The sequence below is a fragment of the Siniperca chuatsi genome, linkage group LG2 (genome assembly GCF_020085105.1).
Source record: "Siniperca chuatsi isolate FFG_IHB_CAS linkage group LG2, ASM2008510v1, whole genome shotgun sequence".
Classification (NCBI taxonomy): Eukaryota; Metazoa; Chordata; class Actinopteri; order Centrarchiformes; family Sinipercidae; genus Siniperca; species Siniperca chuatsi.
The window spans coordinates 29,661,499-29,689,212 of NC_058043.1; the positions used below are offsets into that span (position 1 = coordinate 29,661,499).

The 27,714-nt window shown below is 44.5% G+C and overlaps 2 protein-coding genes across 4 annotated transcripts in view; one reads left to right on the forward strand and one right to left on the reverse strand.

The window, feature by feature from the left end:
• The window catches only part of LOC122888591 (small vasohibin binding protein), a 58,756-nt gene that overhangs the window by 26,097 nt on the left and 4,945 nt on the right, over positions 1-27,714 (reverse strand). The window contains exon 4 of one of the 3 annotated variants that reach the window (XR_006380733.1): positions 6,549-7,216. The exons of 1 other annotated variant lie outside the window; for it this stretch is intronic. The gene's annotated coding sequence lies outside the window, so the exon portion shown is untranslated. Of the gene's footprint in view, positions 1-6,548; positions 7,217-27,082; positions 27,221-27,714 lie in introns of those variants that run through there. One more of the 3 variants, XR_006380735.1, reaches the window with a different exon arrangement.
• fbxo2 (F-box protein 2) lies at positions 1,803-27,714 on the forward strand. Its single transcript, XM_044223172.1, has 6 exons — positions 1,803-2,506; positions 4,070-4,135; positions 6,202-6,328; positions 11,876-11,968; positions 12,053-12,191; positions 27,090-27,714. Exons 2-6 carry the CDS (start codon positions 4,099-4,101, stop codon positions 27,222-27,224), a joined length of 531 nt encoding a protein of 176 aa, XP_044079107.1. The 5' UTR covers positions 1,803-2,506; positions 4,070-4,098; the 3' UTR covers positions 27,225-27,714.

Here is a 27,714-nt window from a genome sequence, read left to right on the forward strand (position 1 = left end):
GAGACTGGAGGTAGGGTTCAGGCCCGGATCTTTATTAAGTTATTATTATTATTGCTGTGTTGGCTGTGTCTGTTTCGTATTAAGGACCTATCAGAAATTACCACAGAAATGTTAAAAGTGGCACTAGAGAGATCCGGTCTCCAGATAGCAGCACTATGATCAGTCCACAAGGGGGAGGTAGTGACAGCAGAGGGTGCATGGCAGTTTTTGGTGGGCAGAGAAGAGGAAGAAGAAGAGCAAGGGGAAACAGGTGATGCAAATAGTCAACTACATGAGGAGGACAGCACAGCGTGCTGCAGGTTAGCCGCCAGCATGCGACTACCTGAATTGTTTGGGTGGAGACCATCTTGTGCAAACAAGGAAGTACGATCCCAGAATAAGTTAAAGTTGTGAATAAAACCAACGTCATGGGTGCTGCACACAGACTGGAGCTAGGTATGAAGGCTGAGGATCCTGCTAAAACGGCCAATTCCCCGACCCAGTGTAGGAATTGGACCCGAAATGAAAGCATGCTTTCCGGTGCTGTTGAGCAGGTCAAAGAGGCGGATGAAGTCTGCTTTCATCAGCTTCGATTGCTGACGGGCGGTGTCATTGCTGCCGACATGGACTGTGATTTTTGTGATAGTCGTCGGGAGTGCAGCCAGAAGGCCGGGGAGCTTTTCGAGGATGTGGGGGGTCGTAGCTCCAGGAAAACAGCGTGTGACCGCATTAGCGAAGCAGATATTCCTCACTATGGAATCTCCAACGATCAGCATAGTTGGGGGGAGGAGAGGAGGCAGAGTCAATGATCGTGGAGACCCCGAGTTCCATCAGCCGTCCCTGGGATAGCTGTGGCCGGGGACTGCTGCGGCGAGGGGACGGCGTCCTCCTTGGCAGAAGACTTATCTGCCGTCTCAGGACGAATGAGACCTCCAGAGCTTCTCCTGATCACAGCCTCTTTCAGTAACTTGCGGCGAGAGGAGGTGGAAGACTTGACCGCTGGAAAAAGGGAGCGTCCCTCCAGTGGAGGAAAGTCCTGCGTATCCAGGATGTCAAACCTGTTGGTCAGCGGGAGGTCCCAATGTGAAGGTGGAGGAGGCAGGCGCTTTGCACCATGTCTGTCCTTACAGGCTACGGTCCAGTGCTCCGGTTGGCGTGGAGTCAAACCACCCCCGCCGGCGAGTGACTGTGCATCCACTGGGGCTTGGCACGGAGTAGAAATGGCAATTGGTTTGGGCTTCGCACCCATGAGGAGCCACGGATCTTCAGGCTTAGCTGAAATGGTTTCATGCTCCGGGGTGCCAGTGATGATGGAGCCGAGCCACAGAAGAGTGGGATCATTGTCCAGTGCTGGAGTGGAGCAGTCAGGGGAGCGAGAGGGGATGGTTGCATTCCGGCTTGCGCAGCCAGAGGAGCTGGGGACCGCCAGGTGTTTTGCCTGGACCGAGGTGACAGTGGAGAACTCCAGGATGAGCTTGTCTTTTTCTCTGATCTCGGCTTTCAGATAGGCGATACTTTTCCTCAGCTTTGAGACGGTAACGCGACACGATCCACACTCAGCCATCAGGCTCATTTAGTCCATGAGAGTGCTTTGAAGCTTAAAGTCCACAGTTAAGTCCATAAAAGTGCTACAAGCTTAAAATCCTTGGTAAAAGCGACCGGCTAGCCAAGCCGCCGGGCTAAAAACAAACCTAGCTAAGCTAGCAGCAGTGGAGGCAGTCCGGTAAACCACGTCGAGTTGCAGCCAGCTTAAAATCACTTAAGATCCACACGTTCGATGACCGAAAACTTTTTCCAAGTTAAAACATATAGGTAAAGCAGTGGCCAGGAAAGCAGTGTAGCGTAGAAAACTTGGCTTAAAAACTCAATAAAATATCAATTTATGATGGTTTGAGACGAAGTTTCTAGCGACGCTTCTGCCAGGTACACAAAAACGCAGACACATGCGCAGTGTATTTCCCTGATTACTGTGATTTTCGATTGAATACACAGTATCTTATTGTGAAAGGGTATACAGTAATTCACTGAGCACAAACAAAGTAAATTACTGTGGATTTCACAGGATTTTTTTTTTACAACAGGTTTTTTTATGAGGTTTAGCACATACATTAGGGTTAGGGTTAGGTTTGTTACAGTTACAGTTTGTTACCTGGCAGTGCTATCAGATTTCAGCCTAACGTTAGTAGCTCTGACCGGGTGTAGAAGATTCTTTTGTATTAGTGTTCCTTTTGTTAATTCTGTGTGTGCATGTGTGGTTCTGCTGAGTTTCGATGGATGGATGCTCCCTCCCAACCAGCAGATTGGGTGTTTTGTGTATCACCTCCTCCTCTCCCTCCTCTCTCTCTCTCTCTCTCCCTCTCTCTCTCTCTCTCTCTCTCTCTCACTTCGTTTGTGTTTGTGTGTGTGTGTGCGCTCCCTGGCTATAAAAGCCACACTGTCACGAGGGCGCTACCCTGCAGAGGAGCTCAAGTGTCAGTCAGAGAAAGAAACAGACGAAACAGACGAATGTACTTGCCTTCCCCTGGCTGTGAGTAACCCATTTGCTGTCTTATGCATTTAGACAGAGCAGAGTGTGTCATTTACAATAGAGCAAGAGCATGCATCTTTTATGCCTATGACTGAGTCTGTAGGGGCAGATGACTCAGACGTTTGTGTTTGGAACCTCAGTGAGCCTTGAAATGCAGCAACTAATATGCAACTAAGTAGTGTTTATTGCATGGAAATCTGTAGATAAAGTATACCTCCATGGACACGTCGCCAAAACTGCTATTTCTATGGGACACAGACACAAAATTGATGAAACCCTCCCAAAATAATCTGGTATGTACACTACACGTGAGGTAATAGTGGTTATAAAAAGTATCCAAAACATTACTGATGATGAGAACTTGTATGTCTGTCCAATCTTCACTTTGATCAATAGATGATAAAAACAACCCAAGTTGTCCTGGCTTGCATATATGGTTTATTTCAAAACAAATCTGATGTCAGAGAAGCCTTTAGTACAGAGAGCACACATGGGCACAGACCATATTATTATTGTTATTGTTGTTATCATTATTATTGCTATCATTACCATTATTTTAAATCTCTATGCATGAATTTGCATTGTGCAACTGTATGCCCCCCCCTCCTTGCCTCTGACGCCAATTGCTTGCTCAGGGTGGGAATTGTTGGGTCTCTGTAAATAATATTATAAAGAGTATGGTCTAGACCTGCTCTATATGAAAAGTGCAATGAGATAACTTCTGTTATGAATTGGCGCTATATAAATAATATTTAATTGAAGTGAATCATGACTACCAGACAATGAGCATCCACCCACATAGAGCTGGCTTCAAGTGAAGGCCCTTGAGGCTCGTCGCGTTACCTAACAATGATAAGGTGGAAACCATTCATATCTCCATATGTAATGTCACATTTTCTACCACAGTCACTATAGTCACTCCTATAAGTCACTCCCTAAGTAGCATAATTAGAAGTAAATTATATTTTAGGGTCTAGTAAAGTAAGTAAATTATATTTTAGGGTCTAACACCTCAAAACAGTCCCAAACCTTCCCCTTGAACCACTGGTTTCTATGGCAACATGTCATGCCAGGTTGTCATGCTGACTGATGTGTGTTTGATAACTGGTTGATCCTCTGTGATACCTCCTATTAGCATGTAAAGAGGGTGGCTCCCATCTGTTGTGTTTTGAGTTAGCAGATGGTATTAGTGTTTGGGTTTGGAATCTGTGGAGATGACCTGGCCCCTCTGGGTCCACTCTCATTTGAGCTTCAACCCAGCTGAACTCAATACTGTGTCTGCCAGTATTGTGTGGCCAAACATTGTTCATATGCACAGCAATTTATTTTAAATTCTATGACAAACATTTCAGTCAGTCTAAAGCAGTCAATTGTTTGCCTATCCTTGTGTGTTCGAGACATTAATAAGAAGATATGGCAGCATTCTTCTGGAGAGGATGCAAATACACTAGAATTAACCAATGCCTGATGTGTGGGGGGTGGATGGGATCCGGACAGCCTGATAAAAACTGCAGCTGAGACCATTATTGATCTAAGTTGCTATTTCCTGTTTCTCTTGTGCAGGCCCTTTCTTCTCTGTATAAGCTGTAATCATGGCCAGAAACCTGTTGAAGAATCCCAGTGGGGAAGGTAAGACGTCATTTTCTTCATGGACAATCTGCAATTATGTTACTGGATCAGGGGTGGATCTACTCTGGGGTTTGCCAAGTCCACCCCAAGTCAGAAATAAATGTAACTACTGTATGCAAAATATATTTAAAAAATGGCCGCATGTTCATTATCAGAATGTTAGCCAAAAGTTATGTTGCTTGCTATAACAGAGCTGGTGTGTTCATACCTTCATTTTTCTCCCCAAGTAACTTCAGTTCATCACAAGACGTGATTTATAACTGTGCAATTTAAATCTTAATCTTAATTAACATCAACAAGCTGCAGGTGTGCCTTTGCAGTGTTAAAGTGGTCATATTATGCTTTTTGGCTTTTTCCCTGTCCTTTATTGAATTATATATCTTTTTTGTGCATGTAATCAGTTTGCAAAGTGAAAAAGCCCAAAGTCTAACCCAAAAGGAGTTACCCTCTCCCACAGAAAACACTGCTCCTGAACTGCCTGAAAACAGTTCAACAGCCTTTACTTCTGTAATGTATCTACGTCACTATGTAACACACGTCATAATGCAGATTGTGAAGTTGGTTCGGGTTGTTCTGCCTGTGTTTCGGTATCAGACTCGGGCTCGAACATGTACAGCTGAACCAAAGCCATAGTTGATTGGCTAGTAGTCCTTTCCTAGGTACTGCGCATGTGCAACTTCCAACAAAGACACAAGGTAAAAAGAGGTACTGCAGCAATGTGCAGTATGAGAAAAAATGATGTTTTAAAAAAATGTAAACCTATTTTGGTACAACCCCAAAATAAAATTATGAACCTTAAAATGAGACTAATATGACCACATTAAGCAAAATGTTACGTTTTGGTAGACCCGATTGGGACTCTCATCCATTGCATGGGAGACAGTCCTAGATGGCTCCCATATCCAAGTAAGATATCTAGTACTGCATCTTCTTCGCCTCATTGTGGTGTTCCAAGCTGTAATGTGCTCATTAAGGCCCCATGAGGCTGGAGGGCAGAAAACACTCATTGGTACTTGGTACAAACTTTGACAGGCGACAAAGGTAAAAACAATGAAAACTAACTGGTTGTTTTGGAAAATGTACGATTAACTTGCCTGCCTCTGATAAAGAGCATGCAATGGATGAGACCCAAATGGGGCTATAGTTTTGGTAAAGATCTGAAGGGTTCAGTAGCCTTAAAATTGCAGTGTCTGTGCCAAAAGATGGAAAAAAATATTTAAAATAGCCCAACATCCATCTCCTAATCTGAGCACATGCCTGCAAGGCTGCATCCAAGACTGTCAGACTGGAAATAGTTCAACCATGATCTAAATATCACTCACTGTTTATTGATTTGATTGATTGTAGCTTACTGTATTAACCACACAGAGCCGCACACAGAGCTAAATCTATGCTAATTCTTAAAGGAAAAGTCTGACATTTTGGGAACTATGCTTAGAGTAAGATGAGAAGATTGCTACCACTTTCATATTTGTATGGTAAATACTGTATGAGGCTACTACCAGGAGACCGTTAGCTTAGCTGAGTATAAAGACTGGAAACAAAGGGAAACAAAGCTCGATTGGGTCTGTTCAAAGGAAACAATATCTGCCTACCAGCACCTGTAAAGCTCAGTAAATAGCTCCTGGCTCTACCCTATAATCAACAGACAGATACCTAACTCATGGCAAGAGAGTGAGTTATAGTTCTCAAAATATATTATATATCATAATATCAACTATTTATTAAAAAAAATTGTATCTCACGGTCTTCATCAGTAGCCCCTTGAGATGTGGTTGATGTTCCGAAAAGAGCCAGTAAATGGACCTTGTGTTAAGATTGTTTTGTCAAAGTACCATTTCCGAGGTCAAGAATCAACTTTGACACTCAATCCTCAAGTCTAACTTTTACATTTGGAGAAAAATGGGACTGGATTATTTCTGGTCTTGAGCCCCTTTTGTTGCTGGTCAAACTTAACTAACCTGCTCCTGAAACTGAACTTGACTCAGTAAAACCTTGATAGTGTACGCTGTAGAAAATACATAATCCTGCAATTGGCAGCCTGAGACTGTGCATTTCCCTCTCAGAGCAGCTGGAATTCTGGGAGCTGACAGAGAACGGTGGGAGTCAATGGAAGGTGGAGGACATGCCGGGAGACTGTGGCTACGACTTCTGCAACGACGGAGTAACCAAATACTTTGCAACCTCATTTGAGTGAGTGTTTATTACTGTATGTGTAGTCATTTGACTATATTTATCTGCTCAACACAGCTACATTTTGTATCTACTGGCCTTCTGTAGACTTTTGTACAGTGTTTTTAAGCTACATTTATAATTTTGCCATGTACGATCTGCTTTAAAAGATAGGTATAAATGGAAATGAAATCTAGAAAAAAATGAATTAGTGTCAGCAGGTAGACACGGGACATGGAGGTTAGTACAATGAGGAGGGATTTATTTGAAAAGCAAGACAAAGTACTGGGTAAAGCAATGACTGAGGAGACGAAGGGCTGGAGCTAGGAAAGTCTATGAGTCTTATCTGATAGAGAGTAGGTAGTTCAGTCCACTGGAGGAGACGGGAAACAGGAGAGCCAGGAGTTGAAAACACACACGACGGTAGAGTGGAGTCCGAAGTCCTAGGGGATCCTTAGGTGATACTGCGGTCGGGTAGAATCTCATATTAGGTTTGAGACCAGACAGTGAGTGAACCGGGGGAGTGTGACTTTATAGTGTGGGGTTGGTGATTAATGGCAGGTGTGTGATCAGTACTCAGGTGAGTGAGATCTGTTGATTGCAGTGGGTGGAGCTGGTGGTGTCTGTGTTGGCTCTCTGACAGTACCCCCTCCTCCAGGGGCGGCTCCTGACGCCCGCTGACGGCGACGGGGTCGGCCTCGGCCTCTGGGTGCAGGACGATCTGGATGAGCCCTGTGAAAGTCCGTCAGTAGCGCCAGGTCGAGGATGTCGTCTCGCGGAACCCAAGATCTTTCTTCGGGCCCGTATCCTTCCCAGTCTACCAGGTACTCGAGTCGGCTGCCCCATCGCCTAGAATCTTCGGTTCCTCGATCACATCTGGAGGAGGAGTTAGGGGTAGCTCCTCGGGTTCTGTGGAAGATGGAGACACAGGTTTTAGAAGTGAGACATGAAATGAAGGGTGAATGCGGTACCTCGGGGGGAGCTGGAGTCGGTAGGTGACGTCATTAATCTGCCTCTCGATGGGGAAGGGACCTATGTAGCGGGGACTCAGCTTACGGCAGGGCTGACTGAGACGCAGATCCCGAGTGGAAAGCCAGACGCGATCCCCTGGATGATAGCCCGGGGTAGGGGATCGTCGGGCATCTGCAAATTGCTTGTGTCTCCGTACAGCATGCTGCAGGTGGATATGGGCTGAGTCCTACACTCGCTCGCTTGAAACCAGTGGTCAATGGCTGGGACTTCAGATGGTTCCTCAGTCCAGGGGAACAACGGGGGTTGGTAGCCGAGTACGCACTGGAACGGGGTGAGACCCGTGGTGTTGTGTTTTAGAGAGTTCTGTGCGTACTCGGCCCACGGAAGGAAGCGGTTCCAGCTGGTTTGGTTGTTGTGACAGTAGGTCCGAAGATATCTCCCTATCTCCTGTATCTTCCGCTCAGTCTGGCTGTTGGTCTGAGGGTGATAACCGGAGGAGAGCTTGACTGCTACTTGGAGGAGTTTGAAGAAGGCCTTCCACACACGTGAGGTGAACTGTGGTCCACGGTCGGAGACGATTTCTTCCGGGATACCAAAGTTGTGGAATACATGTTGGAAAAGGGCCTCTGCGGTTTCTAGAGCGGTAGGCAGACCCTGCAAGGGAATGAGCCTGCAGGCCTTGGAGAAACGGTCCACCGCGACGAGTATGCAGGTGAAACCGTCTGATTTGGGTAAGTCTGTGACGAAATCAACTCCGACGGGGGACCAGGGTCTACGTGGTATAGGAAGGGGTACCAGTTTGCCAGCCGGAAGTTGACGTGGCGTGCGGGAGATGGCGCAGACTGAGCATTCTTCCACAGATTGGGAGAGATACCGGACCATACTGGGCCACCAGTAATGAGCCTGGAGGAGCGAGAGAGTACGCTGGCTGCCTGGGTGTCCAGAGCCTGGGGAAGCATGCGCTGAGCCCAGAAGGTCCTTACGCAGGTTGGTAGGAACGTAGACCTTACCCTCTGGGCCTCCCGGCGGAGCGAGTTCCGAAACTGTAGCGGCCTGTATTTGGTCGTTCAGGTCCCACTGGATAGGGCTGACAAGTATGGCTGGAGGGAGGATGGGTTCTCATCCGGAAGTCATTCTCAATTGAGAATGACTTCCGGATGGGAGCCGAAACGTCTTGATTCTGAAAACAGTGTCCAGATGACTACGACTGAAACCTTTTCTACAATCCGCTTTTACGTTCTTGTCTCCGGGTCTATAGGTGATGGTGAAGTGGAAACGGGTGAAGAAGAGAGACCAGTGGGCTTGGCGCAGGTTCAGTCTTTTGGCGGTACGGAGGTATTCCAGGTTCTTATGGTCGGTGATGACAGCGAACGGGTGATTAGCTCCCTCCAGCCAATGCCTCCACTCTTCCAGTGCCAACTTGATCGCCAGCAGCTCCCGGTTGCCGATGTCATAATTCTGCTCCGCCGGGGACAGCTTCTTTGAGAAGAAGGCACAAGGTTGGAGTTGAGGAGGCTCTCCGTGGCGTTGGGATAGCACCGCTCCCGCGCCGGTAGTGGAGGCGTCCACTTCCACCACGAAGGGGAGATCTGGGTTTGGATGGGTGAGCACAGGAGCAGTGCAGAAGGCCCTCTTTAACTCTTTGAATGCGGCTCGAGCTTCGGGGTTCCAGGACAGTGACTTGGGTTTACGACGGAGCAGGGAGGTGAGAGGAGAGGACATGAAACTGAAGCTCTTAATGAATCTGCGATAGAAGTTTGCAAACCCTAGGAAACGTTGGAATTCCTTTACGGTTTGAGGAAGTGGCCAGTTCTGGATGGCTTGGATCTTCCCCTGGTCCATATGAATGCCCTCTGCGCTGACGATGTACCCGAGGAACTGGACCGTGCGGCAATGGAACTCGCACTTCTCACGTTTCAGGTAGAGTTGATGTTTCCTGAGCTGTTGGAGAACCTGCGTGACGTGGTGGAGATGTTCAGCCAAGTTCCGGGAGTAGATGAGGATATCATCAATGTAGACGATCACGAAGCGATGGAGATACTCCTGGAACACCTCGTTCATGAAGCCCTGGAAGGCGGCTGGAGCATTGGACAGTCCGTACGGCATCACCAGGTATTCGTAGTGGCCCGCAGGGGTGATGAACGCCGTCTTCCATTTGTCCCCCTCCCGGATTCGAACGAGATTGTAGGCACTCCGCAGATCCAACTTGGTGAAGATGCGAGCCCCACGGAGTTCCTCGAGGGCAGCAGGGACCAGAGGAAGAGGATAGGGGAGCTTGACAGTTTGGCTGTTGAGGGTCCGGTAGTCGATGCAGGGCCGCAAGCCACCGTCCTTCTTACCCACGAAGAAGAAGCTTGAGGCCGCGGGTGAGGTGGAAGGTCGAATGAAGTTCTGGCGGAGAGCCTCCTCGATGTAATCCTCCATAGCCTTGTGCTCCGGGATGAACAGAGGATACACACGTCCTTTAGGCGGTGTAGCCCCAGGCAGCAGGTCAATGGCACGGTCCCATGGCCGATGTGGTGGTAAGAGGGTGGCTGCCAGTTTACTGAAGACATCCTGGAACGCCACATAGTCAGATGGGATGTCGAGATCTGGACAGGGGAGTGACTGACCAGAGGTTTGGGAACGGAGGAGACACATTGTCAAAGGCAGGCTGGACTCCCATCTGACTTCCGGAGAGTGTTGAGCGAGCCATGGGCGTCCCAGGGTGAGGTCTACGGTGGGTTCCTCCAGTACCTCCAGTAGGCTTCGGGTGAGAGCGGTGAATGAGCGGTTTCTTCCGGCTGGCATGCGGTAAGTAACTGAGCGATTTTCACAGTTTTCTGCATGAAGTTCTCAAGTCCAAAGCTGTTTTCGTAGATGACCAATTTTTTACGGAGCTGGGAATTCAAACCTTGGCGATAAGCTGTCATCAGTGCAGCCTCATTCCATCCGCTAGCAGTCGCTAGCGTGCGGAACTGTAGAGTGTAGTCACTCGCCGAAGAATTTCCCTGACGTAAGCGGAAGAGCTGGTCGGAGACAGCCAGGTCCCCGGTGGCAAGACCGAACACTTCCTGGAAATGGGAAGACAAGCTGGGAAAAGAGTTAATCATGGGGGATTGTGAGGTCCAAAGAGTTTGAGCCCAGAGCAACGCTCTTCCGGAGAGGAGGGAAATGAGAAATGCCACTTTAGCTCGTTCGGTGGTGAATTTTTGAGAGTGCATCTCGATGTATAGAGAAACTTGAAGCAGGAAACCGCTACATCCTACCGCCTCACCCGAATAGCTGGGAGGAAGGGCCATGGGACTGGCAGAGGCAGATTGTGGATGAGGATCCGGAGACAGAGCCGCACGAAGGGCGCTGACCAACCGTTCGTATGGAGTATCCGTCGGGGGAGTGGAGCGCTCCATCTCTAGATGGTTTTAAAAGTCTGGTTTTCTGTCAGCAGGTAGACACAGTTAGTACAATGACGAGGGATTTATTTGAAAGGCAAGACAGAGTACTGGGTAAAGCAATGACTGAGGAGACGAAGGGTTGGAGATAGGAAAGTCTATGAGTCTTATCTGATAGAGAGTAGGTAGTTCAGTCCACTGGAGGAGACGGGAAACAGGAGAGCCAAGAGTTGAAAACACACACGACGGTAGAGTGGAGTCCAAAGTCCTAGGGGATTCTTCAGGTGATACTGCGGTTGGGTAGAATCTCATATTAGGTTTGAGACCAGACAGTGAGTGAACCGGGGGAGTGTGACTTTATAGTGTGGGGTTGGTGATTAATGGCAGGTGTGTGATCAGTACTCAGGTGAGTGAGATCTGTTGATTGCAGTGGGTGGAGCTGGTGGTGTCTGTGTTGGCTCTCTGACAATTAGTTGCAAACTATAATCCAGAAAAACTGGGATCACTTTTATAAATGGAACTATAAAACCCTAGAAACACAAATTAAAGAGTTTAACAGATGGAAATGGTTCCATTATCATTATTAGACCGTATAAATACAATAGGAATGCAGAGATTACTACAGTTATTATTATTTCAGACATTACATATGCCTATTAGTTCAAATTTTCAAATTAAGGCTTGAAGTTGGATGAATTAAAAAGTGGATTACATTTTCCCAATCTCCAAAACTATTATTATGATGCTCAAATTCAAATGATTATAATAATGCTTTATAACTAAAAGCAAATATAAAATTTTAGAACAGGGGCAAGATGAAGATGTACAAGCTAAGAAAAGATGGGAAGAATATCGAGGAATATGCTTAACTAATCAACAATGGGGAGAGATATATAGAACAACACCTACAACTACTGCATCCAATTTCTGGAGAGATTATGAATGGAAAATACATTTTATCACACCAATTCAACAACCTATAATTTATTAGAGACATCAAAATATTGGGGAAACTATGCTTAATACATTCATATTTTGTGGTTTTTCCTATGTTAAAGACATCCTTTATTATCTTTAATTTGAATATTACATATATCTCAGTATGTTTCATTATTTCTCATCTATTTAGTACTTAATATATTTCATTTTCATGTCAAAGTGAGTTGACTGTTTTCATCAATCCCATGCAAAATCATGCTGGTTTCTGAAAAACTGTGTGTTGTAGGCTGTGTCTGAAGAGACAGGTGATCGACTTGTTAGCTGAGGGTTACTCTTGTGAGCAGTTGGATGCTCAGCCTGCCATCACAGTGGAAGACTGGTAAGACAGAGGTGGACTGACATGTATGTGCGCACTTTCCGTAAGTGACTAGTGTTACTGAATAATGGGTGGCTCATCCTGCAGGTACTGTGGGAGGGCGGATTGTGGCTGCTCCTACCAAATAACCTTGTGTCTGCTGGATGAGAATCACGAGGTCATACAGGACTTCAAACCTGAGCCGGTGACCCTCGACCCTGACTATGACGACTGCTCGTGGAAACAGGTACACAGAAAGTACAGGGACATGCAGGACAGGCAGAGTGACTCTACAGCAAACAAATTACGGTCACAGAGGTGATGTTGCATTTCAGCAAAGCTTTGACAGGTTCAACTTTTTTGCCAGATAACCCCACGTTGTTTTGCCAGAGCCCTCTGCGGGCTGTGTTTTTCATGCAGGGCTAAAGTTGGTCTGAACGCAGCCTTAGTTAAGGTTAGAGAAACATCGTGGTTTGGGTTCAAATTACTACAATGTTAGGGGGCTCCGTTCTCATGGTTACAGTAATAAGCACCTGGTTAAGGTTAGGGAATCATTGGACTTCCGGCTTGAACATGGAGTAAGCAGGTGCTTGAGTGTGGCTCTCGATTTCTACTTAAAGTCTACCTGTTTATCTTTGCTGTACGCTTGAGAAAACTCATTATTCAACATTGTGTACAGCTTGAAATAAAACTGGGGAAAAAGACAGTGAAGCCTCGAAGCTCAACACAACTACACTTTGTATCTACTGGCCTTCTGTAGACTTTTGCAGTGTTTTTAAGCTACATTTATAATTCTGCCATGTACGACCTGCTTTAAAAGATAGGTATAAAAGGAAATGAAATCTAGAAAAAAATGAATTAGTTTCTAGAATTTGTAGAAAATGTAGTTGTATAGGGAACACTTTGGAAGTTTTTTTGTTTTGTAATGCCTGTGATCGTCCTCAATTGGGGAAGAAGATCTATTTTTGGGGGGTTAAATGTTTTTTCTTATTCTCATATGGGGACGGGGGGAATGTTTTGGGGAATTACCATGCCAGCTTAGTCTTTTGAGTTTTACGAATAGACTAGACTTATTTTTCATTGTGTGTTCTCACATGCAGCTTGTGCCCTCACACCGTTTCAATTTATGGGCCCCATATGTCTTTTAATATGGCTAATGTCGTGGATAATTTCATTAAATGAACTATGTGTTATGGATTTGGCCACAAAAAATCAGAGGTAGGCAGAGTCTTCTTTCTGCAAATTCTGAGTGTGTCTGAGTGCAGGAGTCCAATCAGAATGTCTCTTCTCTAAAAGAACCTAGTTAAAATTATTGGAGACATAAATAAGAAGCATGAAAAAACTGTTAAAACTTTTTCAAAATAAGACGGTGTAGTCCCTCATTCGTCCAGGAGTGTTCTATCGTAGAAAAGGTTTCAGTCGTAGTCATCTGGACACTGTTTTCAGAATCAAGACGTTTCGGACCCCATCCGGAAGTCATTCTCAATTGTGAAAAAACTGGATGGGAACTGGAAATTTAAGCTAATCTGAGTTACATAAGCCCTGCCCTCAGGAGGGAATCTGCCTGAGTATCTGTTAATAGCTAGTTTCACCTGAAACTGACCTAATAGTTTCAAGATGGCCCAGTGATCAGTAATCAGGACTATTGTTCTCTGGCTGCATCTACTTCATCACTGTTAAGTGCCTGATTAGCACTGATTAGTGGGTAACTTGTCCTTAGGGTCCTAAGGACAAGTTACCCACACAAAAACAGAGCAATGTTGTCTACTCCATTCAGTGCAGTGAGGAAAACTGCAAAGAACGGTACATAGGCGAAACCAAACAGCCACTTCACAAAAGACTTTATCAGCACAGACGACACGCTAACTCAGGATTACAGAGCGCCGTGCATTTGCATTTAAAAGCTACAAACCACACATTTGAAGACAGCGAGGTGAAGATTCTTAGTAGAGAGAAGAGTTGGTTTGAACGGGGTGTCAAGGAAGCCATTTTTGTGAAGAAAGAGAACCCCTCTTTGAACAGAAATGGTGGTCTGAGATTTAATCTGCCCAAAGTCTATCAGAGTGTATTATCACCTTGGTCACGCCTATCACATGCTAATCAGGCACTTAACAGTGATGAAGTAGATGCAGCCAGAGAACAATAGGCCTGATTACTGATCACTGGGCCATCTTGAAACTATTAGGTCAGTTTCAGGTGAAACTAGCTATTAACAGATACTCAGGCAGATTCCCTCCTGAGGGCAGGGTTTATGTAATTCAGATTAGCTTAAATTTCCAGTTCCTGTCCAATTTTTTCACAATTGAGAATGACTTCCGGATGGGAGCCGAAACGTCTTGATTCTGAAAACAGTGTCCAGATGACTACGACTGAAACCTTTTCTACGATAGAACACTCCTGGACGAATGAGGGACTACACCGTCTTATTTTGAAGAATTTTGGGCAGAAAACCGTGGATCTGGTTCGGGAACTCGAAAACACAGCCAGGAAATTAGCAGACCACAGGAACCATCTCCGTTTTAATCTAAGATGCAGGCAGAGCAAGATTATTCCCAAGAGCCTACAGATTAAACCACCAGTAAAAGGACACAGAGCAGAGAAGATTTGGAGAAGAAACCTGACCCAGATGCTTAGTGAAAGGATCAGGGAAAACAACTTAAGAATAGACAATTTGAAGAACAGAATAGAATTTTTGCAGAAGAAGTTAACAAGCATTGTCCCAGAAGAAATCCTCAAGAGAGTGATGGACGTTACACAGGTAGCACAGGGTGCACAACATAGGAAGAGCAAGGAGCGGCAAATTAAGAAATTTAACATCCTTTTGAATAAGAGGAATCTAGGAAAGGACCAGCACAACAGGAGATCAGGGACTGAACAAAGGGAGACATGTGTCAACAGAAACAATTGGATCAAAAACTTATCAGACCGCATCCTGACACAGGCAGAAAAAGATGTGCTCTCCAAAGGGCTCAACTTTTCAGTTACATCCAACCACATCCCTACAGTGGACTACATCACAGACAAGACACAACCACATATCAAAAACTTAAAAGAGATCCAACCAATGGCTACAAGAAGAAGGTTATAGACTGTCTACAGAAGCTTGAGAAGGAGGAGGTGATAGACAGGCCTCTGTACTACAGACTATACCCTGGGGAGGCCATTCCCTGCATCTATGGCCTTCCCAAAATTCACAAAGAGAATGTTCCACTCAGACCCATCGTGTGCAGCACAGATTCCATCACATACAACATAGCCAAACATTTGATTACAATCTTGGCTCTGTTGGTGGGGAACACAGTACATCATGTGGAAAACACACAGAAATTTGTGGACAAAGTGAAACATCTCCAGTTGGACCCAGATGACATTATGGTTTCTTATGATGTAGTGTCCTTGTTCACTTGCATCCCAACCTCAGAAGCAGTGACAGCGGTGATGAGAAGACTGCAGGAGGACTCCACCTTGCAGCAAAGGACCAAGCTTACACCTGAACACATATGTAAACTATTAGACATCTGTCTCAACACAACCTACTTCCAATTCCAGGGACACTTCTACAGACAGATCCACGGCTGTGCTATGGGCTCTCCGGTCTCTCCCATTGTGGCCAACCTGTACATGGAACAGTTTGAGAAGAAGGCATTATCTCGCGTTTCCGGGCACACCACCAAGTCATTGGTACCGTTACGTGGATGACACCTTTGTGAAAATCAAGAAACAAGACTTGGAAGCGTTCTCAGAGCATATTAATACGGTGGACCCCAACATCAAGTTCACGCGTGAGGATGCAAAAAGAGAACCGCTTGGCCTTTCTTGATTGTTCTACTCTCAGAGGAGAGGACGGAAAGCTCCAGATAGAAGTGTACAGGAAACCAACACATACGGATCAATACCTGCTCTTTGACTCACATCATCCACTACAGCACAAGCTGGGTGTAATCCGGACATTACAACACAGAGCCAAAGAAGTGCCCACAGGCTCAGAGGGTAAGAAGAAAGAGGAAAGGCATGTCCAGAATGCACTCTCAGCCTGTGGTTATCCTACTTGGGCTATCAACAAAGTTAAAAGAGCCAAAAAACAGGACAAAAGTGTAACTGAACCGAGAAGGAACGGTGTCTCCATTCCTTATGTATCTGGACTGTCTGAAAAACTACAAAGGATCTTTAGACAGCACGATGTTCCTGTCTTCTTTAAACCAGGCAACACTTTAAGACAGAAACTCGTTCACCCTAAGGACAAGTTACCCACACAAAAACAGAGCAATGTAGTTTACTCAATTCAATGCAGTGAGGAAAACTGCAAAGAACGGTACATAGGCGAAACCAAACAGCCACTTCACAAAAGACTTTATCAGCACAGACGACACGCTAACTCAGGATTACAGAGCGCCGTGCATTTGCATTTAAAAGCTACAAACCACACATTTGAAGACAGCGAGGTGAAGATTCTTAGTAGAGAGAAGAGTTGGTTTGAACGGGGTGTCAAGGAAGCCATTTTTGTGAAGAAAGAGAACCCCTCTTTGAACAGAAATGGTGGTCTGAGATTTAATCTGCCCAAAGTCTATCAGAGTGTATTATCACCTTGGTCACATGCTAATCAGGCACTTAACAGTGATGAGGTAGATGGAGCCAGAGAACAATAGTCCAGATTACTGATCACTGGGCCATCTTGAAACTATTAGGTCAGTTTCAGGTGAAACTAGCTATTAACAGATACTCAGGCAGATTCCCTCCTGAGGGCAGGGCTTATGTAACTCAGATTAGCTTAAATTTCCAGTTCCCGTCCAATTTTTTCACAATTGAGAATGACTTCCGGATGGGAGCCGAAACGTCTTGATTCTGAAAACAGTGTCCAGATGACTACGACTGAAACCTTTTCTACGATGTTAAAACTTTGAAAACACTCACTAAAACAACACTGTGTATGAACTAAAATCATTGGCGAGGTAAGAGTTTAATGCAAATTTATGTTTAATATGTAAAAGTATGCACCATGGAGCGGAAAGAATGGATGACTTATTGCTGAATGTATGCATAGATGCTGGCTTATTGCTTGTTGTGTGTCTGCTGGAGGAATGACTTGGTTGTCTGTGCAAGCTTCAGTGCAGAGCTGTCAGTGGTGAAGCAAATAGAAACACCTGCACCTGTGTGAAAAAGTATTTGCCCCCTTCCTGATTTCTTATTTTTTTGCATGTTTGTCACACTTAAATGTTTCAGATCATCAAACAAATTTAAATATTAGTCAAAGATAACACAAGTAAACACAAAATGCAGTTTTAAAATGAAGGTTGTTATTATTAAGGGAAAACAAAATCCAAACCTACATGGCCCTGTGTGAAAGTGTGAAGTGATTTCCCCACCTGTTAAAACATAACTTAACTGTGGTTTATCACACTTGAGTTCAATTTCTCTAGCCACACCCAGGCCTGATTACTGCCATACCTGTTCTCAATCAAGAAATCACTTAAATAGGACCTGCCTGACAAAGTGAAGTAGACCAAAAGCTAGACATCATGCCGAGATCCAAAGAAATCCAGGAACAAATGAGAAAGAAAGTAATTGAGATCTATCAGTCTGGAAAAGGTTATAAAGCCATTTCTAAAGCTTTAGGACTCCATCAAACCACAGTGAGAGCCATTATCCATAAATGGCAAAAACATGGAACAGTGGTGAACCTTCCCAGGAGTGGCCGACCAATCAAAATTACCCCAAGAGCGCTGCGACAACTCATCCAAGAAGTCACAAAAGACCCCACAACAACATCCAAAGAACTGCAGGCCTCACTTGCCTCTGTTAAGGTCAGTGTTCATGACTCCAGAAGAAAGAGACTGGGCAAAAATGGCCTGCATGGCAGAGTTCCAAGACGAAATCTTTGCCAGAAAACATCTTGATGATCCCCAAGACTTTTGGGAAAATACTCTGTGGACTGACGAGACAAAAGCTGAACTTTTTGGAAGGTGTGTGTCCCATTACATCTGCCGTAAAAGTAACACCGCATTTCAGAAAAAGAACATCATACCAACAGTAACATATGGTGGTGGTAGTGTGATAATCTGGAGCTGTTTTGCTGCTTCAGGACCTGGAAGACTTGCTGTGATAAATGGAACCATGAATTCTGCTGTCTACCAAAAACTCCTGAAGCAGAATGTCCGGCCATCTGTTCGTCACCTCAAGCTGAAGCGAACTTGGGTTCTGCAGCAGGACAATGATCCAAAACACACCAGCAAGTCCACCTCTGAATGGCTGAAGAACAACAAAAGAAAGACTTTGCAGTGGCCTAGTCAAAGTCCTGACCTGAATCCTATTGAGATGCTGTGGCATGACCTTAAAAAGGCAGTTCATGCTCAAAAACTGAATGCTGAATTACAATAATTCTGCAAAGATGAGTGCAAACTCTTGAAGTGTGACAAACATGCAAAAAAATAAGAAATCAGGAAGGGGGCAAACACTTTTTCACACCACTGTAGATAAAGAGCAGTGTGGGTGTGTGCTCACAGTATAGACAGAGTGTGTGTGTTAAAATAGTGGTGTATCGTGTTAAAGCTTGTGTAATTGTCAAGATTTGTGAGTTTGTCATGAATGTTGGGGGATTAGTCATAAAAAAACAGAATAATTTGTCACTAGTACAGGAGGAGTTTCCTGACGTACCATGGAAGGAAACAATATGTAGTTTATGGACTGCAACAGCATTGCCATGAGTGCTGGAGCTGCTGTGTAACGTTCCTAGCGCAGTAGCTACAATCCCATTGAGTCCAGTATTTGGTCTGCCAGCAGGGTTTGGGATAGCAGGACGAAACTGGTAAATTGGATTGCATTGTTAAAACCCTGGCAGACAATGGGACAGAGAGGCTAGAGTTTGATTCCACTAGAGCAAAGAAATATAAATCAGGTTTTACTGCTGGTAAGATACTTGTGTTTATAAAGACCCGACAGGCAGATGAAGAACCCGAAATTCCTAGATCATTAGCTAGCTGTGCAAGACAGGGCTATATGGGGGCAAAAATGGCAACGGGAGGTCGTTCGGCTGCACCAATGGCATTGGTAATAAGACAACACCCAGATCATAAAAAGCAGATTCAACTCTGCATGAAAAAGTGGCATAAACAAACATCAGGAAAGCTCCGATGGCCAAAAGGAGGCAACTTTGAAGGAGCCTGCTGCGATGAAGTGAAAAGCCAACATAAAACATTATAAAGCAAAAGACACAAGCAAGCGTGCTAGGGAGAGAGAAGTGTTAGGGTGGTTTAGACAGGCAGCACGCAGATACATACACACACACACCACAGATGCAGGCACTGATGAGAGTGCAGGAGAAAGAAAAGAAAGAGTTAAAAGAACAAGAACAACACTCCACTGCCCCACTGTGGCCAATCAAGGCCACCACCATAGTGCCCTAGTAAAAAATTGATCAAAGTAGGACAATTTCCAATGGTAGGGTTAGGAGATGAAGGTGAGGAACATGAGATAGAAGGTGAGCTACAGGAAAGTTCACAGTGACATTAAACAAACAAGTAAGTGACAAAGGAAGGAGTGCAAGTCGAGAAATTGCAAACAGAAGAAAGAATGAAGAGAAGTGCAGTGAAGCAGAAGTCAGAGGAGGAGAACGATGAGTTAAGTGTACACACAGTGGGAGGCACATCCAATGAGGAGGAGGAGCGTTCCAAGGGGGAGTACACCCATCAACAGACAGACTGTGCCTAACCAGCACTGTAAAGTCATGAGTGACTTCGGGTGAAGACACAGGAAGCAGTATCAACTGATAGCTGGAAGAGGCAACTCACCAGGCAGTGACAGAATGAAGAATGAAGTCAAAGGAGAAAAGTGGAAAAGCACATAGCAAGGAACTACACATGAAAATTAAATAGAAATTAACAAGTAAGGAAAAGGAAAAACTTGCTGCTGAATGGAATAAAATCTTGGAAGAAGATAGTGAAGCATCAACAGGCTGTCAAAAGAGAATGAAGGTGCAGCTAGACAGCATCATGATAACTGAAGATACCGCTGCTGAAGAGAGACAAGGACGGCTGAACATTGTTAAAACAAAACTGATGGATGTCATGAACGAACAACTACATCAGCTAAGAGAAATGAAATAAACAGCATGCATGCAGTTGAGAAGAGGCAGGAGAGTCATGGAAGCAACAGTAAAACATACGACTGAAGAAATCTTCCAAGCAGCACAACTAGCAATATAACAAGCAATATCTGGAAAAAATGGATCTCTCTAAGTTGGATGGAGAAACACTGAAGGACAGTGAGTGCCCATCCAAGCTTCTGCATGCCTTTCAGTAGAGATGGAGAGATGAAACAGGAAGTGCCTGAAACATTAACAACACCACAAAAAGCTTGTTTAAAGTGATGGTGGAAAAAGCCATGCCACCTGAAGTGCAGAAACGTCTGGATGACGTTGTGGGACTCGTGAAGATGGAGTGGCCTCTGTTCTCTGAACATATAGCGCACCATGTGGAGAACTGGAGAATAGCGAAACAGAGGGAGGAAGAAGCAAGCAAACATTTAGCCAACACACTGACCCATCTGCAGCTAAATAAGCTAACCAAACAAAAGAAGGACAAGGCCAAGACTCAGTGGTGGTAGCAGATCAAGCCCAGGCGCAACCAATAGTGACACCTCAGATGTCCACTCAACCACAGGCTCTGGCCCTGAAACAGGCCCCACAAGGACCAGAATAGACAGCACCTGTTGACTCAGCCACTGCATTGCTGCCACTAATCCATGTCCATATCAATCAGCCTGGTGGTGCAGGTGGTAATTATCGCCCTAGAGGACAAAAAGGTGGTCCGCCTCACCGGGGAGGATGGAGAGGTCAACATGCACAGCAACTTAGGCGCTCTCAGTCCAACCCACAGCTAAACCAAACTCAAGCCAGAGATAACGTATGTTGGGGATGTGACCAGCCAGGTCACCACCGGAGATATTGCCCAACAAATCCATGGCAATAGGGGAGCCCAGAGGAGCCTGAGGGGGGCTGATTGCACCGGTTATCTCATCACACCCACAAGATGAGCCCACTATAACAGTGACAATACAACATCAAGAACATTCTTTCATGGTTGATACAGGAGCCTCCCCCACTCCAGTTCATCAGTTCAGATTCAGTCTTCTGTGGGTTTATGACTATGCCCTTAAAGCAGCACCTTTGCGAGCCCTGATACGGGCAGCAGGGCAGACAAACAACTCAGCTCAATTGCAGTGGACAGAGGAGGCAGAAGAAGCCTTTGAGGCACTGAAAGAAGACTTGCAAACTGCTCCAGCACTTGGTAACCCCAGACTACACCAAGCCATTTCACTTATATGCAGAACGGTCAGGTTACGCCAGTGCAGTACTGATGCAAGACACACGAGCAGGTAAACAGCCATTGGCCTACTACAACACTAAGTTAGACAACATTGAGTCAGGTTTGTCTCTGGATGGAGCTCCACATGACAGTGTTCAAGAAACAAATAACTTTATGCGAGCATGTAAGTGTCACGGTTTTGGGTCTTGGGTTTTGTTGTTTCCTGTTTTTATTTTGTAAGTGTGCTGCATTGTGTCTTGTGAAGTTTTACTTCCTGTCTTTGTTTGCTTTTCCCTCCAGTTTTGATTGTTTGCTCCACCCTAATTAGTGTCACCTGTTTCTAGTTATCCTGCCCTCACCTGTGTATTTAGTCTGTGTGCTTCCTTTGTTTCTTTGTCAGTTCATCTTGGTTCATGTGCCTTGCGTTGCAGTCGTTTTCCTTGTGCTTGTTTCTTGTGTTTTGGATTTACGGCCTCGGTTTTTAGACTATCTGCCTGTTTTATGGGCTTTGGATTTTCTGCCTGCTTCCTATTGGATTTGTTTGCCTCATATGGACTGCCTTTCCTGGTTTTGATGTTTGCTTGCCTGACAATCCCTGTAAGCCTTTGTATATTGACTCTAATTAAATCACTGAACTGCATTTTTCTCCCTCTTCCTCCCTCTGCATTTTGGGTTCACCCCCTTGAGTTCCCTGCTTGGCACATGACAGTAAGGACACGCATAATCAGCCAATCACAGCAGATTTCATGCTGTTTGTAAATGGTTCCTGCTTTAGAGAGATGCTACAGGCAACCATGCAGGTTATGCCATTGTGCAATTAAATAAAGATAACATCTACACAGAAATTCAGGCAACCAAGGTTGCTCAACCATGTTCTGCACAGCTTGCAGAAATCAAAGCTTTAACAGCCGCATGTAAACTAGCACAGGTAAAGCTTCTCAATGTATATACAGACTCAGAGTTCGCTTATGACGTGTGCCACGTTAATGGAAACATCTGGAAGCAGAGAGGCTTCCTAAGGGCTGACAGCACACCAGTTATGCACGGAGAAGCAGTCTATGCACTGTTAGATGCAATACACCTCCCAGCAGTGGACGCCATTATCAAGTGTCCAGCACGTCAAAAAACAGACACTTTAATAGTCAAAGGGAATAATTTAGCAGATGAGGCTGCAAAACGAGCAGCAGTAGGCACTAGTGTGGGCCCACTGTTGGTAGCAGAGGACTGTGAACCTCTAACAACGTTGTCTTCCCTCATACAAGCACAAGATAGTGCTGATCCTTATGAGAAGTCGGTATGGGTGAAAAGGGGGGCTATTAAGGTCACACAGGATGGCCGCCAAAAAGGATTGTGGAGAAGTTGTCATGGTCACTTTGTGTTGCCTATTTCTTTGAAGCGGTTTGCTATTGGGAATGCGCATGGTTCTGACCATTGTGCCCGGGGGAAGTCCTCAAGTGACTCCAAGCAGTCTGGCAGTCGCCATTTTTGGCAGCTACAGTTGAGAGCACATTGCATGAATGTGAATTGTGTACACAGTATAACATGAGGAAAGGTTTTTCAGCACTTTTTGAACACATCCCCGCGCCAGACGGCCCGTTTCGACACTTATTGATCGATTATATCGACATGACCCAGCAAATAGTGAAAATGACATACATTGTGGTTGTGGTTGATAGATTCAGCAGATGGGTTGAGGCGACCCCAACAGTGTGACCAGTGTGACAGATCAGCAGCCAAGTTCTCGTGTAGAGAAGTTTTTTTCCACGATATGGTATGCCGGACACCATCAGCTCAGACAATGGACCACACTTTGTAGCAGAAGCCTTTAGAATAGCCTAGAACAGTTGAACGAGCTAATACCCTGAAAGCAAAAGTAGCCAAGATAATGGAAGACAGTAATGATGAGCTATTGGATAGAGGCTTTACCTCTGGCACTGATGTCAATCACAGACTAACAGACTAACACACCTAACACTGCATGAAATGTGCACAGGGAGACCAGTGCCATATCTTAGAGGCCCATACGAAGGACCTCCACTTGAGCAATTAGAGAGAGAACTAATGAGTTATGTGCAGCATTTAACTCATATACATAGTTATATTCCAGCAGGTGAAAGGTGCCACAAAGAAAAGGGAGGCTGCTATTCCAGACCAACTGCATACCCAGGAGAGTGGGTATACATCAAAGTGTTCAAGAGAAAGTGGGACCAACCAAGGTGCAGAGGCCCCTTTTAAAGTCACCCTAACAATCCCAACAGCTCTAAAGGTCGAAGATAATCATGGCAGAAGGCCAGGGATATGATTGGACAAACAACTCCAGGACCACCAGATGCAGGATGGATGACTCCAAGTCCAGGAGCACCGAGTCAAGGAGCCCCCAACCTATTGAGGATCCACAGCCACAGCCTTCCACCAGTACAGCAGACACAAATCACACCTACAATGCAGAAACAGTAGTAGACATTGAAGATCCCTGTATTCTGGCCGATCTAACACTACAGGATTTTCTATTCAGGATGTTTGGTCTACCCGAAGAAAAAAATCAGAGAGTTGTGAAAAGCCAGGATGAAGGAGATGAAGCAACGCAATAACAAGCGATGGAAGATTAAGAGACAGAGACTAAGTTAAGTTAGACCAACTGATACAAGACAATGCACTGCTTGACCAATGCCTGCGCTCGTCTTGGAATCCTTGACACGTATCGATGGCTGCACAGGACCATTTCGCCACAGTGAGTAGTGAACGAGACCATGCAATGAACATTCACAATCGCAGGTGCATCGGGTGCTCGGGTTTATCTCTTGTGAAAGAATAAACTCTATTGCATTGACCTCTGATCTTCTCCAGTGACTTATTTTGAGTGTCTCCAGTTTTTGTTCATCTGAGTTATTGACAGAGTGTTGGAAAAGTAAGCCAGATTCATTCATCAGCACAGGCCTGGACTTCTGTGATCCGACACTACGTTGATGGAGGCCATCATATGAGGTTTACATCTTGGAATGTGAAGGGGCTTCATGGTCCTGTAAAAAGAGCTAAAGTTTTCTCTCATCTAAAACAATAAAAACGGATATACTACTTCTACAAGAAACACACTTAAGATTGGAAGATCATAATAGACTCGGTAAAATACGGATTAGTCACATTTTTCACTTCAAATTTAATAGCAGGTCCAGGGGTGTGGCAATGCTAATCACCAGTGTTGTAGTACTTGAGATCGGTCTTTGTCTCAAGACCAGTCTCAAGACCAATTTTTTAAGGTGTCTCAGAATCGACCACATTTTTACTCGGTCTTGTCTCGGTCTCAGACAAAGAGGACTCGAGATTTTATTTCAAGACCAGTCAAGACCACAACTGTGGGGATATCACTAAATTGCCCCTACATTGTCTGATTTATTTATTAACATCATTACTGTGATTGGATGTAAAACTTCCTGCTTCAGATGCAACCAATAACTTGACTCATTTCTAATTTTAAATTTCTGTTAGTGTTAACGACTGTCACCCCTCCCCGCCCCGCTTCACACGCTATCCAAGAAAGTGAATGTGGAGGACAGGAGAAGAAGCTGTGGCTGTCTGGGAGGAGATGTCAGCCAAATCTTCTGTAATAAAAATTGGATACCCAAACCACAAAGAGTTCATCTGAAAAACAGTGTTCAAAGGAAAACACACAGTAAATTCTGCAACGCAACGCTTACTTAGCTGCAGCTGGGACCATGTCAAACTTTTATCTGCACAAAGCATAAAGAAACGTAAGCTAAGTGTAAGTGACACTAGATAAGCTAGCTAACTAATGTTAGCAATCTGCCTCTGCACCAAAACTCTTCTCTTCACCCAAAGAGATTTAGCGAATATTATCTATACATATTAGCAACCTACTGTAAAACTTCAATTAAAAGCCGACCCCCAATTAGACGCTGATCACCTTTTACTTGCCGGGTGTGGCTACACATTTTGACAAATAAACGCAGGTCCTTAGTTTCAGTTGCTTGCCAGCTATTTGCCACGTAGCTAGGTGCGCAAGCTACCTAATTGTGAACATACATTGAGAGATGCAACGCTAGCTAATGCAGTGTTAACATTGTGAGAAATTGAGGGGACAGGGCATGTGGTGACAAATTGTTGTTCCTAAGTTACGTTTTTGCTTGGTCTTGGTCTTGACTCAGTCTCACCCTGCCTTGGTCATGATCTTGACTTAGTTTCAACCCCTCAAGTCTTGGGCTTGTCTCGGTCTCGATACACTCTGGTCTTGGTCATGACTTGGTCTCGGTTTAGATAGACTTGACTACAACATTGCTAATCACAATACAGTTTACACCATCTGATGTAATCAATGACCCTAATAGCGGTTTCATTATAGTTTCCAGATCTGTTTTTCAGAAACAGGTCGGCTTGGTAAATGTTTATACTCCTAATTGGTGTCCACTTGGCAAATAATGTTTTGTCATTAAAACTTAATCTGAATACACACCAGCTAATTTTTTTCCGGAGATCTGAACTGTGCTATTGATCCTTTGCTTGATAGGTCTAGAATATCTTCTGGTATGGCAAAGGCCTTCTCACTGTTTATGCAACAAAAATGGTTATGTGGACCCTTGGAGATTTTTGAACCCATTGGCTAACTATGAGTTTAAAATGTATATCAACTGTATTTATTTCATTAAAAAAGTATGTCACAGCAATAATCACAGTGTAATGTTAAGTTTCTCACCACCTCATAACAAACTTGTACTGTCCACTGAAACGCTAGAGGGCTTTTAATTTGAAATGGATACAGGAAGTGTTGAGTATGTATTAGTAGTGTAATGCAGAAACTTAAGAGGAAAAACGGTAGCGGATTAAAGCAAGGCTCTGTATTAAAAATATTGTAGTGTACCATCATGCATCTCCTTATTGCTGGACTGAGTAGCTTAAGTTAGCTGTTTTATGCTCCAACATGCAAATGTTACTTTTTGTTAGTTATGTGTCTGTTTGGAACACGGTGGTTTATGTTGGTAGCTTAATTGTCATATTTGTGCTGGTTTATAGTTTTAACCATTAGTGAGGTGGCTGTATTTTGTAACTCTGTTTTAAAGTTCTTGTCACGTGTTGAATGTCATTGAATGTTTGATGTTGCATTGCTTTCTGTCTCTAGTTCTGCACTACCTGCCACAATGTGACTTATTACATTTATCAAACAGAGGGAATTAGAAACAAATGCCTGCCTCTAATGCAAGCCTGCTTCAAATAAAGGCATGTTTCCTTCTGCAGTTGAGGTAAATATAAGCCCCTGTCACTGTTTGAGCAAATAGGCCCTATGGTATGCATTTTACTCTGCCAATTGGCAACCCAATAAAAACGGATCCGTGACCCATTTTGGGTCTTGACCCTAAATTGGGAAATGCTGGGCTAGGCAATTTTCTTTTTCTTTTTTTTTGTTGTCCACTCCTTTTCCAGACTAGATTATTTCTTTATAGATAACTCCTTTATTCCAGTGGTTATACAAAATGAATACACAGCTATGGTTATATCAGATCACTCACTTGTGATACTAGACCTATGTTTTCCTTTAAACATTAGAGAACGACCTCTGTCCAATGTTTTTTTTACCCATCCATCCACCCCGACCTCCATACCCTCCTCCCTACGTGGACTTTGTCTCTCTCTGACAACGTCACCTGACTTCCTCTTTTGCTCCCATCATAATTACTATGGCCGATAGAGGGCTTATTACTAATATTGGAATGTAAACATGTTGTTTTGGGGCACTTTTTTAAATGATGCTGTCGTTCTTCTGGGGAGGACAGTCTCATCCACACACACCCGACTATACACATCACTGTGGTTTTCTCTCTATGTTTGAACTCCAGGTCAGCCATACATTTTCTGACTACGGCTCCGGAATGCGTTTCATCTCCTTTGAACATGGAGGACAAGACACCAAGTTCTGGGACGGTTGGTTTGGAGTCCGGGTCACCGGGAGCTCTGTTACTGTTGAGGTCTGAACAAGAGGAAAAAAAGTAAAAGGAGAAGGGAACCAAGGAGTTAGGAATACTGAAAGGTGAAAGTGGGTAGAGAGAAGTAGAGTAATAGCAGGGCTCCAAAGTGACAGAGTGTAGGTTTCAAGGTTTCAAGAGGACCAGCTTTGCCTTATGCAGGATGTTCATGCTGCGGAAACATACTGCTGCTAAGAAGACTGTAATTACAAAGCTGTAAAAAAAACAAAAACATGGTGGCACGTTGGCTTTACTAACCTTAAAATATTAAAATTACTGCTTGCAACAATCATTAATCATGATCTATTAACTACTACCTCTGCACAGTGACTTGGTGTTAAGCTAAATGACATGTTTGGTGGGTGAGGGTGTTGTAAGCAATCAAGTGGTTTATCATTCAAATTGGAATTAAAATTATGAAATAAATTGGCAACTACATCATTGCCTGTTTTGTTAAATTGAAATGAAGATCTAATAAACTGAATGTGATAATCCTTCA

Coding starts and splice junctions, on each gene's coding strand:
- fbxo2 (XM_044223172.1), top strand. CDS start 4,099: ATGGCCAGAAACCTGTTGAAGAATCCCAGTGGGGAAG. Junction 4,136..6,201: donor GAAGAATCCCAGTGGGGAAG/GTAAGACGTCAT, acceptor TTTCCCTCTCAG/AGCAGCTGGAATTCTGGGAG. Junction 11,969..12,052: donor GCCATCACAGTGGAAGACTG/GTAAGACAGAGG, acceptor CTCATCCTGCAG/GTACTGTGGGAGGGCGGATT.